This window comes from Solanum stenotomum, chromosome 11, assembly GCF_019186545.1.
Source record: "Solanum stenotomum isolate F172 chromosome 11, ASM1918654v1, whole genome shotgun sequence".
In the NCBI taxonomy this organism is placed as follows: Eukaryota; Viridiplantae; Streptophyta; class Magnoliopsida; order Solanales; family Solanaceae; genus Solanum; species Solanum stenotomum.
In genome coordinates, this window is record NC_064292.1 from 4973632 (window position 1) to 4988484 (window position 14853).

General features: G+C 33.9%; 1 protein-coding gene across 1 annotated transcript; it reads right to left on the bottom strand.

The window, feature by feature from the left end:
- Positions 1–4837: 4837 nt before the first annotated feature.
- LOC125844556 (helicase protein MOM1-like) lies at positions 4838–13537 on the bottom strand. The gene is made up of 9 exons (XM_049523865.1): positions 13481–13537; positions 10929–12248; positions 10207–10590; positions 9931–10062; positions 9636–9849; positions 8279–9036; positions 5986–6073; positions 5255–5303; positions 4838–5143 (listed from the first exon to the last, which is right to left on the bottom strand). The coding sequence occupies exons 1-8, from the start codon at positions 13535–13537 to the stop codon at positions 5299–5301; spliced, it is 2958 nt and encodes a 985-aa protein (XP_049379822.1). The 3' UTR covers positions 4838–5143; positions 5255–5298.
- Positions 13538–14853: the final 1316 nt, after the last annotated feature.

Below are 14853 nucleotides of genomic sequence, written 5' to 3' on the forward strand. Positions count from 1 at the left end.
TTTTTGAGCCATTGACAATTCTATTATGTTGATTATATTATGAAAGATATGATCATATATAATCCTAGTTGTGAGACACGTATTATTGGATTACAAAATTTGATATTAGTTCTAAAGTTTTGACTATTATGTATTTACATTTTATAAGATTCACTAAAGGCAAAAACACTTCTTACCTTTTTTTTATATCACTAAGATGCAAACTCGAAACTTTTGAGTAAAAACGAAAAACTCATCACAATCCTAACGTAGGAAGGAAGAAATTAATATCGACTTCCACTATCTTATGGAAGTAGTTGTGAGATTCAAAGGCTATGAGATACACAATCCTAATTGTGAGACACGTAAAATTGAAGTATAATTAAGTTTAATATTAATTTTGGAGCTTCGACTAATCAGAATTTCCATTGTATAACACTTGTTATAGGTAGAATCACTCCTTTTCATTTTCTATCATCAAAATTGATATTCGAAACCTCTGATTAATAATAAAAAAATTGGTGAAGAATGCATAGTTACTTCCACTATCTTTGTTTGGTCTATTTAGCAATGGCTTGTAATGAATTAGAAGCACTAAGAAAATTGACTTAATTTAGTTAAAAGGAATTATTTTAAAGTCATTTTCATAAATATCTCAGCCAAAATAAATAAATAAATAAATAAAAATAATGTCTTTCTAGATCTCAACAATATACTATACTATATGTGCTAAGCAATATGCCAATTCTTAGTTTGACCTCTAATTGTGTATGACAGCTGTCCATACATCATTTGATGAAAACTATTATGAGTAAATCCATGACTTTCATCCCATCAATTTTATGTGGTTCTTAATAACGTGAGTCGAATATGAAATTTCTGATTAATAATAAAATAATAATATATTTTTTGAGATCTAATTTGATCTTTATAGAGTTTTTGAGATATTTTCTTGTAATATCTTATTATAGCATTTACCATCGCTTCTAATTTAGGTGGGTAGTTAGTACTATCAAAGTTATTTAATTTAAATTCAGGATAAAATAGATATATATTGTTTTGAGATTATTGTCTTATGTATTGTAATCTTAAATATGCGATTGAAGGACTCTTCTAAAATGAAAATGGATAGTCAAGAACGTTAAGGAGATAGAATGATCAGATTTAATATCGATCTTTAATGGATAAGGTGCTTTAAGGCTCGAAAAAATTTAGATTTTTTTAAATTTTATTATATAAAAATAACATCTTTTCAGCATTATAACTAAAAAATATTGTCTAACATTTCAGTACTATTCAAATTGTGAAACAAAAGGGACAAAAAGAATTAGTTACGAATTTCATTACTAATTTGTCGATATCGCTCATAGCTAATTAAATTATTTATAGGTTATAGCTAAATAGAATTGACAACGAATATTACTATTTAACTATAAAATTTATCTGTCACTAATTTATTTATTTTTTGGAAACTTGTTGATGCAATAAATAAAAAAGGGAATAACTCAAAATGCTTGAACACAAGAGGCTTGTGATATTATTAAATGCCAAAAATAATTTCTTGTTTAATTTGTAGGGGTCACAACATGCAATAGTATAGAGGTCAATATCTCATAACTGAGGGCACAGGTTATCTGCTTTTATTAGATCTTTTGCCGCTTGATAATCTATATCTATTTTAAAATTCAATTAATTCTGATTCGTATTAGGAAGTGTCATTTTAGAAATAACATGCTCTCTAAAAAAAATAACTCTATACTTGACATTCAAACTCAAAATTTCGCATTAAAATTCGATAGATGATCAGTACTGACCATGCCACTACAACGTTAGATATTTTCAATTTTCACCAACTTGTTATATCTATAAGATTATGATTTTGACTTTGTGGGGATCTATGGTTTCATCATCAAGGGACAATATTTTTTTGCTTACAATAAATATTCATGGATTAATTCATAGTACCAAGTTGGTCATAATGTGATAGGTACTAGATTTTTAATTAATGTCTCATCCAATGTTGGCGTCACTCACTCCTATTTTTATATTTTTGTATCCTTTCGATTCACGAAAAATATGATCGTAAAAAAAATCGATGAGTGATTACCTTATCAAGTAGGGCAACCGACCAAAGCTTAGACCCTTGTCTTATCTAGTAGGGGAATCGACCAAGACTCAAATCCTTATGAATCAATTGGCTAGACCTAGACCTGTTAAGTTAGATCTTAACAAAAAAAGTTCACAGTGCTTAAGCTCAGTGAGATGGGCTCGAAATATAGCTAATGAGTTGATAAGAAGGTTTTCCTAAGAAAAAAAGGGATAATTATTTTAATTTTGAATCGGGGAAAAATAGCTTCTTCGAGTTGTTGATGATAATATGATATATCATATTGGGTAAAAACTTATCATTAATTTGATGTAAACATTGATTATCTACGTAAATTCTTATATTAGTCAAATCACCAAAAAAATGTAGTATGATGACATGTATCATTTTACTCTTAACCATATGTCATAAATTAGAGCTTCTAAAATAGTCACTTTTAGTAGCAAACGGTTTACCTTCGATAATGAGATTTTAAAAATAGAAATCTAGATTAATCAAGTCTACAATGGAGTCACACAGATGAAATTGTTTTAATAACCGTCTCTAAATAAAGACATTTTGAAATAAAACTTGCAAAGACAAAATATTATGAGTTATAATAGTTAACAATTCAAAAAATTATTAATATATATATACATATATTTTATTATATAAATAATAGCTAAGACAAATAAATTAAAGCGAACAGATATCTAAATTAGGTAGGGACTCAACACCAAACTAATTCAAAAGTGAACTTGAAGATGTTAGTACTATTCAAAAGACAGGTAACAGCCTTTATAAGTGACCTAAAAAATTGAACTTTTTTTCTTATAAGTTTTCAAGTTCCAATGCAAATAGTAGTTTTTTATTTTTTATTTTTTCATTCAGGGTCCGATATTCACGTCACATAGGATCTCATTCGGAGAGAAGTGCTTTCTATCAAAGATTTTTTTTCATATCCTAAAATCGAATCTGAAACCTCTAATTAAGGAAAGAGCAGCTCCGTCCACTTCACCAGAATGCAAATAGTAGTTACTATTAATTATTATATGGTAGGAAAGAAATTGTGATGTCTTTAAAATTCAACTATGAAACTATGAGGAAGAGGAAAGACATTAATAATACACACAGGCTGTCATACATTTACACTAAAGTGGCCAAAATTATTGGTGAATGTTGAAAAACATTGGCTCCACTTCCCATTATTGAATGCAAAATTGGAAAAAAAATTTAAAAAATTATTGAATGAAAAATAGAAATTAATTAATCTACTACTTTTTTTTAATGGTTGTGATTATATCTTGATAATCACGATGATCGTGGTAAAATTTGAGACGCTATGATAAAAAAAAAGGTCATTTCATTTCGATAAAATACTCAACACCTAAGTTTCATAATATATTTTGATTCACTGTCCCATTTATAAGGAGAGAGATCGTTCTTCATGTCGCTTGACACTATAGAGTATAGTTTTATATAGAAAATGTTATCGTTCAAGGATAACAACAACACTTCATAATTTAAGTATAAAATTTATAAAACATGACCTGTTTTTTTTGGGAGTTTCATTTTTTTTTAAATATCATGGTTGCCTCATTATATATAAATGAATAAAAAATTAAAATTACTAGCAAAAAGTGAATAAAATAGTAACCAAAAAAAACAAAAATTTTCTTGAAAGTGCTCAATGGAAGTAGACAAAAAATGCTGATTGTGGGAACACAACTGCCACCACTGAAATTATTACATCACTAGTGACTATTTTTATACATTTTTTTTTTAATAAAAAAATAATCTTTGAACTTTTAAAAGTGTCATACAATATACCCTAATAATCATATCTAGGGTTTATCGGAAACTGATTCTCTACCTCCTAAAGTCATACACATTAACATAGTATCAATCCGAATCTCACTTGTAGAATTATACTAATATATTGTCAATTTGTATAATAATCATATCTTAGATTTATACAACGTTGAAGAAATAAGAACAAGTGGAATAGTCATACAAAATATAGTTGAAAAGTTAGAATTCTTCTAATAAAATTTAGTTGAAAAAATATGTTGGTCAAAAGCTACTTCATTTTTATTTTTTTCTGACAAAAAACTTACAAGTAGGTGAATCTTTTAGTATCTCAAATTCTAGTTATAGTAGCTAAAAAGTGGAGTACTTGCATAAGAAAAGCTAATTTGACCCAAGAACAAACAGATACTAAAATTTTAACTTTTTTTTTTTTTGGTTTTTACGTCATATTATAGTTCGACTAATTTGAATTCACACCACGTAGGATTCATTAGAAGAAAACGCTCCCTACCAATGATTTATATCGAAAGCTAACACTTTGATAGGAGCAGCAACCTCATTCGTTGGACCATATTGTTGGTGATAAATTCAAGCTACTTTAACCTTAGGAGTTGACACTTTTTATTTATTTGTAGGTATTTTAAATTGGAAGCAAATTCATATTTTGGACTTCTTCAAAAATCTTAGAAGGAACTTTATATCTTGAATTGCTGACATTTGAGAATAAATATTATAGGTGTAATGTTTGTTAAATTATATTGTATCGCAACGATAAAAAAAACTCATTTTATGTAACTAATTTAATATAATTGCATTACTAGCTTAGTATTTTCTTCTCATTCCTACTAGCTTAGTATTTTCTTCTCATTCCTTACAATTTCATAGTAACTCTACCGTATCCTACTTGTACGTTTATCATTCAAAATATGAATATGGCATTATATAGGGACGGAAAACGATACTATCTATCTAAACACCGCATTCATTAAAACAATATAATACATTATGAAACAATACATAACAACCATCCAAACGGAGTGTTAGGGTATTTTGTTAATACGGTGTTTCTCACAATTAATACTATTTTACATCACCTTCATTGGTTTCATCTTTTGTCTGCTCAGTGCTTTTGGTTCTTCGTTTAATCTTTGCCTCTTGATCAAAAATATTTTTGTGCATCTTCGGTCTGTTTTCGAGCTGAATTTGGGGTTCTTTGGAACTTATTTTTTGGGGCCTAAAGCCACTGCTTTAGTGTTGAGCCGCCCTTGCCTGCGAATGATAAAGGGAATCATTGTTGCTTGCCATGATAATGCACTCCGAAATGAAAACAAGAAACAAGAAAAAACGTCTTTTTTACTTCAACGAAGAGAGACTTCGAACCTGAATCTGATTTTTTAGACATGTAATGGAGGACTGGAGCTGCCTCAACCTGCAATAAAGTCTCCTCCTTCTGAGAATTGGATATATGACTATGACGTTATATTATGTTCGGCCAAACTTCTAAAATCAACTTAGTATTTTTCAAAAAAGTACTTTTGGTGAGAAACAGATTTGTGTTTGGCTAATCAATTTGAAAAACACTTTTGAGCAACAATTAGTGTTTGGTCAAACTTTTAGAAAGTGCTTTCAAAAAGCATATAAACATCAATGTGACTCTTTAGGATAAAAAGACATGAAGTCGGGTTCTGTTACTATAACAGCTATGGCTTCTTACGCGATAAAAGCACCCTAGTTTTTTTCTAGTGCCACAACATAGTAAGCCCTAACTCGTTCACTATTATAACAAGGGTGTTTTTATCGTGTAAGGAGTTGTAGCTGTAATAATAGTAGAACCCGACATGGTGTCTTCTGTCCTAAAGAATCGCGTGTATTTTTTCAAAAGCACTTTTGGAGAGAAGCTACTTTTTTCAGTTTCATCTTCAGCTTCTACTCAGTCATCTTTTCTTCTCCTAAAATCTTGGCCAAACACCTCAACTTTGAAAAGAGAAGGAACTTACTTTTAGCCTTGGAGAAGCTTTGGCCAGACAGGTTAGTAATTAGAGAAAGAGTGAAGCTGGCTAGTTATGAAAATAAATGATAAACACTGAATGTAGGTTCTGCCAATTAATTACCTTGCCATGGGGAGATACTAGCTTTTGCAGGGCTGAGATCTTGTCCGTTAGGCCTCTCCACAACTCCTTTGTTTTTCCTCACTGACACCTGCAACACAAGCATAAACAACATCCTTTATGAAACTAGACACTTAATCTGCGCTGCTGACCGAGCTAATCTTTACTGGAATACCTCTTATCATCACAAATAAAACAGGAAAGAGAAGAAAAACAAGAAGGGGTCGTTTGGTTGTTCGTCAGAATTATGCAGGAATTAGTTATTCCATCTTCTATCCTGTATAAAATTAAGTAGAGTCCCTAGTAACTTATACACGTATTAGTTATGTGAGATTTTGTTTTGATAAGCAAGATTCAAAAGAGTACATCATGAAAAATTTACATGACTGCAAAAGTGGGGATACTTTTCCTTCAGTTGTGATACATATACTTTTGTATAAGCTAATTGCGAAAAAAGATCTCTTAGTTTGTCTTTCATTAGCTCTTTACCAGTGAGATGTTCTTTCTCCTTGGGCAAGCTTACATCTCTGTTTCACATACTACCGATGAAAGGGTAGGAAAATGTCCGCAAAAGGGCATATATCCAATCATGGATCTAGAAGAGAAGTATCCAAGTATATGTTCAGTAACCAATAATTTAGCTGCACTATCAATCCATTAAAACAATACTCAATGGCAACATATCACCCGTTCCTCTGATGTAGCTGAATAATTCAAGGTATTACATAAGACTCAAAATGTAAGAAAAAAATGGTACCCTGGAAGAAATACTAATTGCTGCATCCAGGAGTAGTACCATAGTTAATGATATGCATTCTCTCATTTTTTGATACTTTAGCACAACATAGAGGTAGTTGGTCAAAAAAAAATTCAAGTGGTAATTGTTGTAAATGACCCCTATTATTTGCCCATAAATGAAGTCGTATATGGCCAAGGTTTTTTGTGTCCATCCCACAATGGATGAATTGAAACTAGTTTACTTAAAGAAGAGGTTGCCAACATTAACATAATATTAGAAGAATACAAAAGGTCTTGGAAACAATATATAGTTAATATTATGTCAGATAGTTGGACGAACAATAAACACAAATGTTTCATCAACTTTTGGTTACAATCTCTCGCAATGAGATTTGGCTATTAAAGCAAGATAATGGTACAAAAAGTAGACAAAAAAAATAGGAATAATCACTAGCAATGGTTCTATTTTATTAGTGTTAAAAAAAAGGATAATGATTATTGGCAACTCGGCCTCATATTTATTGGACTCCACATTGTATTGGACTCAAGCCAAAAGACACAAGCTGAAATTTCATCAATCTATACTTCCAAAAGAATAAGAAGATGCCAAGTTCATTTATGAACACCTTTGTTAGTTTAATGAGATTTTTCACAAATAATCAAGAGCTTCTTTGTCCTACTGTCACTCTTTGCCACATATAAGAGTAACACAAGATTTGGATCTATTTTTAACCAACTAGACTTCTACTTTGGGGTTTAACCCTATTTCATACGACCCTATAAATACTAATCATCGTGTGATTTTTCTAAGTTTGTATGATTGAAGATGGGAAAACCCTTGAGAGGTTGTAGAGAATCTAGTTCTACCTTAAGTCTCTGAGTTCTTCTAATTAAGGTATATTTAGTGGTAATTTTCTTCTTGTTCAGATTTAATGATTTAAGTTGTTTATTGGAATTCAAGACTCTGAAATATTGAAGCTCGAGCTATTGCTACAAATTCACAGGATAAAAAGCCAAATTATATAAAGTGAAAATCAGCTCCAGAAAGGTTCAGATCATGAGATAGTACACTTGCACAGTTCAAAACCAACTTCTCCGGAATTATAATGTAAATGAAATCAGCTTTGGCAGTGTCGAGGTACAATGAATTAAGCATGCCTAGCTACATTCAAAGATTCAGAAACATGGGATTATGAGAGACCTAAGCATTCATGCGTAATCTATCTAAACGATGATATTCCAATAAAAATACAGACAGATAATAGGAGCATATAAAGCTGTGTTACTCATGAACCCTAAAAATATAGAGCAGGTGGAGAAGAGATGCGTACCCAGATATTTCCCCAAAGCCTCCTCTCCCTAGGTTAAATTTGGTTAGACCTCTGTTAATGTCCTCTGACAGCTTTCTTTTCCATTCTGCATTTTTCATTTTTCTAAAAAGGAAGTTTCTATACATACAGATAGAAGAGCTGACCCACAAACCCACAAATACACAAGCAAATCCACTTCATTATCCAATAGTTCAGTCATCATCGGACACACAAACAACAGAACTTACATTAGTAGCTGGCTCTGAAGAGATAGGACCTCTCTGTACACTGCCCAGTGAATGAAAATCAGATAGGTCTAATGAATCAAAGTTACAGCCTATATCTGGTAAAGGTGGCATAAAATTAGGCCTGTTTGCACGAGATCGATTCTCCATTTCTTGAAGCAGTTCCCGTGCTGAGAGAGATGGATTTTGTATAGCAGGCAGTCCTCCAAGTCCATGGTCCAAGGACGTATTCCTAGAATCAGAAAGATTTACAGGTAATTGTTGCACTATGGGTGGCTGTATTGGATTTTGCAGTGTTGATCGAAGAGATGCAGCCACGTAAACGGGTCGTGGATGAACTGGCATGCCATTTGGAAGGGTTGACGGACTGCTAACAGACGTTGATGTTGGTCCCTTGAAACGCTGAAGATGTGGGGCTGGAGCACGAACTTCGCCACCTAATCGATGATTACCCCTGGAAGGAGTGATTGCACTAATGATGGGCGGCGGCCTGCTTATACTTCCTGCAGAAAATGTGGTTGAACGACTAACAGCAGCAGGTTGGATACATGAACACGAACCAGCAACAGATGAAGATCTTAATGGAGGCAAACAAGCTTCTGCAGATTGTACTGAACCATTAGCAACTGGCGAAGATGAGATAGCAGCCTGCAGGGACTCCACAGGTTGGCGAGCTGAGGATGAACCACTGATTGTGGAAGATCTTAAACTCTGCTGCTGCCGTACCTGATCTGGATGCGGCATATAACCAGGAGGCACAACTGGAAAGAAACGATAGATACTAAAATCAAGTTTTTCATGTTGTGTTAATTGCTGAAAATTATACATGTGATGCACGGTCCTTATAATTAGATAAAAATGAGTTTTTTGTGGGCCTTTGAACTAGATACAAACCAAGTACACGTGTATACTATAAGGAAATTAGCAATCTGAAGCATCAAATAACACAACTTCAAGAAATAGCAAAGAATTCTGGGTTGTAGTTTGAGATACATGAGGCCTCAGAAAGATATAGAATTCGGCTAAAGACATTAAGCTTGCGAGGTAGAGATCATGGTTCATTCCAAGAACGAGATTTAATCAACAAGATTTAGCTGTTAGATATGTTGAACAATATGTGTTTTGGGGCCACAAAAAAAGTTGAAGTCAACAACACAATTCCCCTATGTCATAATTAATGTCCGTAAACAGCAAATATAGAGCTCTCTCTACCTTTATAAGGTAGGGGTAAGTCTGCGTACACACCACCCTCCCCAAAACTCCACGTGTGGGATAAAACTGGGTATTTTGTTGTAAACAGGAAATATACAACTAATGTTTAGGAACACATAATACACAATTAAAATACTTTGCTGTATACCTGGAAGATCAGAAATTTTGACATCCATGAATGTAAATCTGAAAGCATCAACTAGAGCTTTATTCATGAGAATTTTGTTCTGATTCATATCAAGCTCCTTCTTCTTCAAAAGATATGCTGCCTCCACCTCCTGAAGCTTTAAATCATATTTCTTACGGATTGGTGCTATAGCCTCCTCTATCTCTTTCTTGCACTCAGATCTCAAATGCAATTTCTGTTCAAAGAGAGGAAAACAGGTTAATAAAATGATGCATGGAGTCCTGAGTTATAATCATGGAGGATATTGGACACAAACCATATCCTCAAGGCCCTTTGTCACTTGTTCTTTTTCTTTATGTATTCTTTCCCATTCTATATGAAGAGGGTCCGCATGGAAAGGAAGAGCTAAATTACAAGTGGCCATCTGATGGGCAGGACGCACGGATCCCTGAACAAAGGCAACATTAGTGTTAGTCTGAGAGATTACTTGACTAGGAAGTTCAGCAGAACCCTGAACCACTTGAAACACAGTTTCAGTATTCTGAGAACATACACACGGATTCGTAGTTGATTGAGGATGCAATCTACTCACTGCTGGTAAGAAAGATTGATTGTGGGTAACCCTAACGTCTGACTGAACAGATGCACAAGGCTCCAGATTTTCCCCAGCTGGAGAAACAGCTTGATGTGAAGGTCCTGCTGCATGGGGAGAGGATCCAGGGATTGGAATAGAGTTTCTTTCATCGTGGGCTTGAGGTGCAGACTCCCTGCGAGTATGGTGAGCGGCAACGGGAACACCATCATCTACTCTATGATGTTGCTCACAATTGCCAGCTAAAATTGCTTCAGAAGTGTTGTTTATATTATGTCCAGAAACAAGTTCAGTTTGCATTTCAATCTGGTTTTCACCAGGTGGCATATCGTTATTGTGTGTTCCATTATCTCCTGAAGAACGGGAACATTCATCTAAATTTACCTGATCCAGCATAAGTGAAAAACTATCAATAACAAATCAGTCTGATTATATTTATAACTCATTGAAAGAAAATGCATGTGCTTGCACAACATGTACACGATTTTTGGGATATATAAGTGGAAAGACACCTTTTTTTTTATAAAGGTAACTAAGTGGAAAGACACCTGAGATAACACTAACTTACTTTACGAGACAGAATACACATCCTCTAATTAAAGATATTTTAACTTTCCCAGGGAAACCCCTAAACTACTTGTGTCCAGATTTAGAACCTAAACAGACAACAGGATGATCCAACACATGCATCATATAAACGTGCAAAACAAAAACAAACATACTGGATTTTGCAGTAAAGAACTAGCATCATCTGAAGTAGGAACTGCTGCTACACAAGGCATGTCTGCTGGTAATTCATCTGGAGTTATTGGGTTTCCGTCAATGGGGCTAACTTTGTCTCTCTGGTTTCCAACAACATTTGGCAAAAAAGAATTATTTTCTGTAACCAATTCTTGAATAGTGTTATTTACTTCAGATATTTTATCATGTCCAACAGCTTCATTAAGAGCAACTTCAGATACTTCCAAACAAACTCTACTTCGCTTGTCCAATGCAACTTCACCAGTATGTTCTTTGGGAGACAAAGGAACCTTGCAAGCATTTTCCTCTTCACTGTCACCTGAATTACCGGCTTCATTAGACTGCTTAACAGCAGCAACTGATTCACTCCCCATGGATGTGATCTCAGCTAGCTCATCTGAAACTGAAGCTGCTAAAACATTAGTAGATTGAACAGGAAGAACATGGCACGCTGCTGGAGAAGATGCAGGTGCATCAGATGCTGCCATGTCACCCTGCAAGGCAGAGACAGCTGTCTTAGGAATACTGTCAGAGACATTTAAATTTTCCTGAGAGCACTCCATCTCGTCTCCAGAATCATGGCCCCTACCAGAGGAGTTTTCTCTGGTCTGCTGCGATGAAACCTTCTGCATTTCCTCATTCCTCATAGCAGAGTATTTAGCCTTAAGCTCTTTCAGTTGCTGGTCCTTTAGGCGTGTGTGCACTTCAATTTTCTTTGCAAACTTAGTTTCTAATGATTTTTGTCCATCCTTTGTTGCTGCAGTCTCACCATGTATAGCGCGAAGAACAGCTATCTCCAGTCTGCACTCCTCCTCTAGCACTTCATTTTTCTTCTCCCAGATTCTATGGAACTCCTCAATTTTCTCGTGTTCCTCTTGTTCCCGCATGGACATTCGTTTGCCATGTCCACACTGAACCTCCTTAATGACCTTTTCCCTTTGCCTATCCCTAAGTTTTTCTGTAGGAGTCACAGTGCCTTCTCCACTTAACTCATTATCTTGTAACCTGTCTATGATATCAGTTTCCACATTCAGTGGGCCAGATATTGCAGCTTGTGATATGCTTTCCTTATATGGTTCTTCTCCAACAGATTTCACTGGTGATATAGAATATCTTGAAGAGCTTGAAGCATTACCGCTCGGATCCAATCTCCGCAAAAACATCTTCTTTAAGGAACGCAGCTTCAGATAGACATTGTTTGCCTCTTCTTTAGTGCATCTGAACTCTAACCGTTGTTTTACGAGCAAGAATATATCGTCTTTGTCAATCTTTTCCTTTAAGATTGAAGCTGCAGCCCAAGACTGTAAATTACAGTAAATTAACAGCAATAAGAACACAACGATAGTAAAATCAACATGTAAATTTAAGGCTACTTTAAAGACATCTCAAGCTGCAAGAAGAGTCATGAACTGAGACAAACCCTTTTCCTCAAGCTTTCATACACACAAACTACTTTATCATTAGAAAAAATTGAGCATGTTAAAACTTGTGACCTTAACAAGTAAACAGTATTTTTTTTTTCTCTTCTTTTTTCCGTGAGAACTGTGATGCCAGTATAAAAGTCCATTGTTGTGCAAAATAATACTTACTATGTCCCAATTTATGTGGCAGTGTTTGACTAGACATACAGTTTGAAAAAGACAGAAAGACTTTTGAAACTTGTGGTCCAAAAAGAAGCCATTGAAATTTGTGTGACTAACTATAAATAATCTCATTAAGGGTGAAATGAGAAAATTAAAGTTAAATAGTTGAAATGAGAAAATTAAAGTTAAATAGTTTCTAAATAAGGAACTATGACCTTCTTTATAGGATAAACTAAAAAGTAAAGTATTGAAACATAAATTGGGACAAAAGGAATATTGGGAATAATTTATACCTACAGTGAAATGAGAAAATTAAAGTTAAATTGTTTCTAAATAAGGAATTATGACCTTCTTTATAGGACAAACTAAAAAACAAAGTATTGAAACATAAATTGGGACAAAAGGAGTATTGGGAATAATCAATACCTAGAGTTACTTGCATATACAGCAAAACTAATCCTCAGTCCAAACAAATTGGGTCAGCTATATTCCTCACCTCCAAACAAACACTATACCTCAATCCCAAACAAGTTCAGGTCGGTTATCTGAATCCTCACTAATCATGTTTCTCTAATTAAACTCATTGCATGCCATAATCATAACAAAGGAATCACAAAATGTTTTTTCCTTAACAATGTTTATAACTTCATCTATTAAAAGACTAAGCAAATTTTGATTTATGATTTGTTTTATTTACCTAGTACACACCCAAATCCAAGTTAAGTGGTGTATATCACGCGCTGCCACATATATATTTTAATAAAATATAATTAAAATATATAGTTTTTCTTATTATTTTCCTTTTTTTAAAATTTGTTTCCTGATTCTCTTTCTTTTTCTTTTTCTTTTTCCCTAATCGACATTTCACCCTTCGGACAGTACTACAAAGACCAAGCACTCCATCCATTGCACCACCAGAAGACCCAAAAGAGCGACCATGAACCACCCACCATCAACGACATATCCACCTTCTTTGAGATAACAAAAGGCAACTGCAACTGCTCCATTTTTTCGCGTTGTCGGTAATAAAATACAAATTTTAATCGGCATACGCGATCATTCCACCATTTTTGCAGCACTATAACAGAGGGAAAAAAAAGTTAATAGGAAAATTAGTCCCTTGTGTAAATATTCTGGTCTTTTTTCCGTTAAATCGACATCTGCAATGGGTTTTGTTCCTTATCGGGAAGTCTTCTTTGTTTAAGTTTTCTTGGGTTGAAATTGAAGTCACGGTACAAATCTAATTGGGTTTAAGTTTGGAAAATATCAAAGGAGTTAATTATCTTAATCAGTCATTTACATATATGGAGGTTGACTTTTTTTTTCAAGTAACTAACTTTTTTTCAATAATCACCCGAATCTGAATTACAAATCAAGCTCAGCCAGCTTAGTCTCATTTATAACACCATCCCATCCTACTGCTATCTACCAGACTCCTCATCAGAACTCAACAGGAACTATGACTTTACAAGCCATGATTTACAAGCAAAAGCAATATTTCTAGTCAATCTAATCTCATCCACAACCTGTTGTTCATATATCCTGACATTCCTTCCTATCCAGATGGCATATGCAGTTTCAGCAAATACCAATTTAAAATCTGGGCTTTTTGGAGGTTGACTTTTTGTTGTTAGGGTTTCACAATATTAATCAATTTGTTTTGTCAATTCCTCAGTTCCATAATTAGGAATATTTAATTAGGGAAACGTAGAAATATGCTTCTATAACTGTGACTATGGAGTATTTTAACCCAATCTTCATTTCAATCTATGAAAACGAAAAATGAAAAGTCTAAGAAAAGAGAAAGAACGGAAAAGAGAAAGGAAAATTAAATGCAAATATAATTGTTTTTATATTTGTGTTTCTCGCTCTCTTGACACCTCAGCAAATAGCTAAAATTAGTCTGGGGGGTCATAGGACCCTCGCAAAGTATAAGTGTGTAACTGGTAACTCAAAACAAGTCTAAGGGTGTTCTTAGCCTTTTCCCCTTTTTTCGTTCACTGACAAGATTATGTATTTATAGAGAGAGATAGAGAAAATTCACCTTTTCTTGTACAGTTTCACAGTTGTATTCTGGATTCTTAACTTCATCCCTATTGTAGTTCCTATTATATGCTGTAAATCTAAAGCAATGAATAACTTACAGTCAGAAATATCTCATATAGGTGGAACTAGGATTAGTTTTGGGGCACATAAGTGGTGCAGGGAGATCGAGTTGAAGGAAGCATTTCTTAATTTCTATCGCATTTCTTGCCAGAGAGATGACAGTCCAACAAATTTTGTACGTCTCACGAGGGTGTTCAAAAGGAACCTTCATGATTGG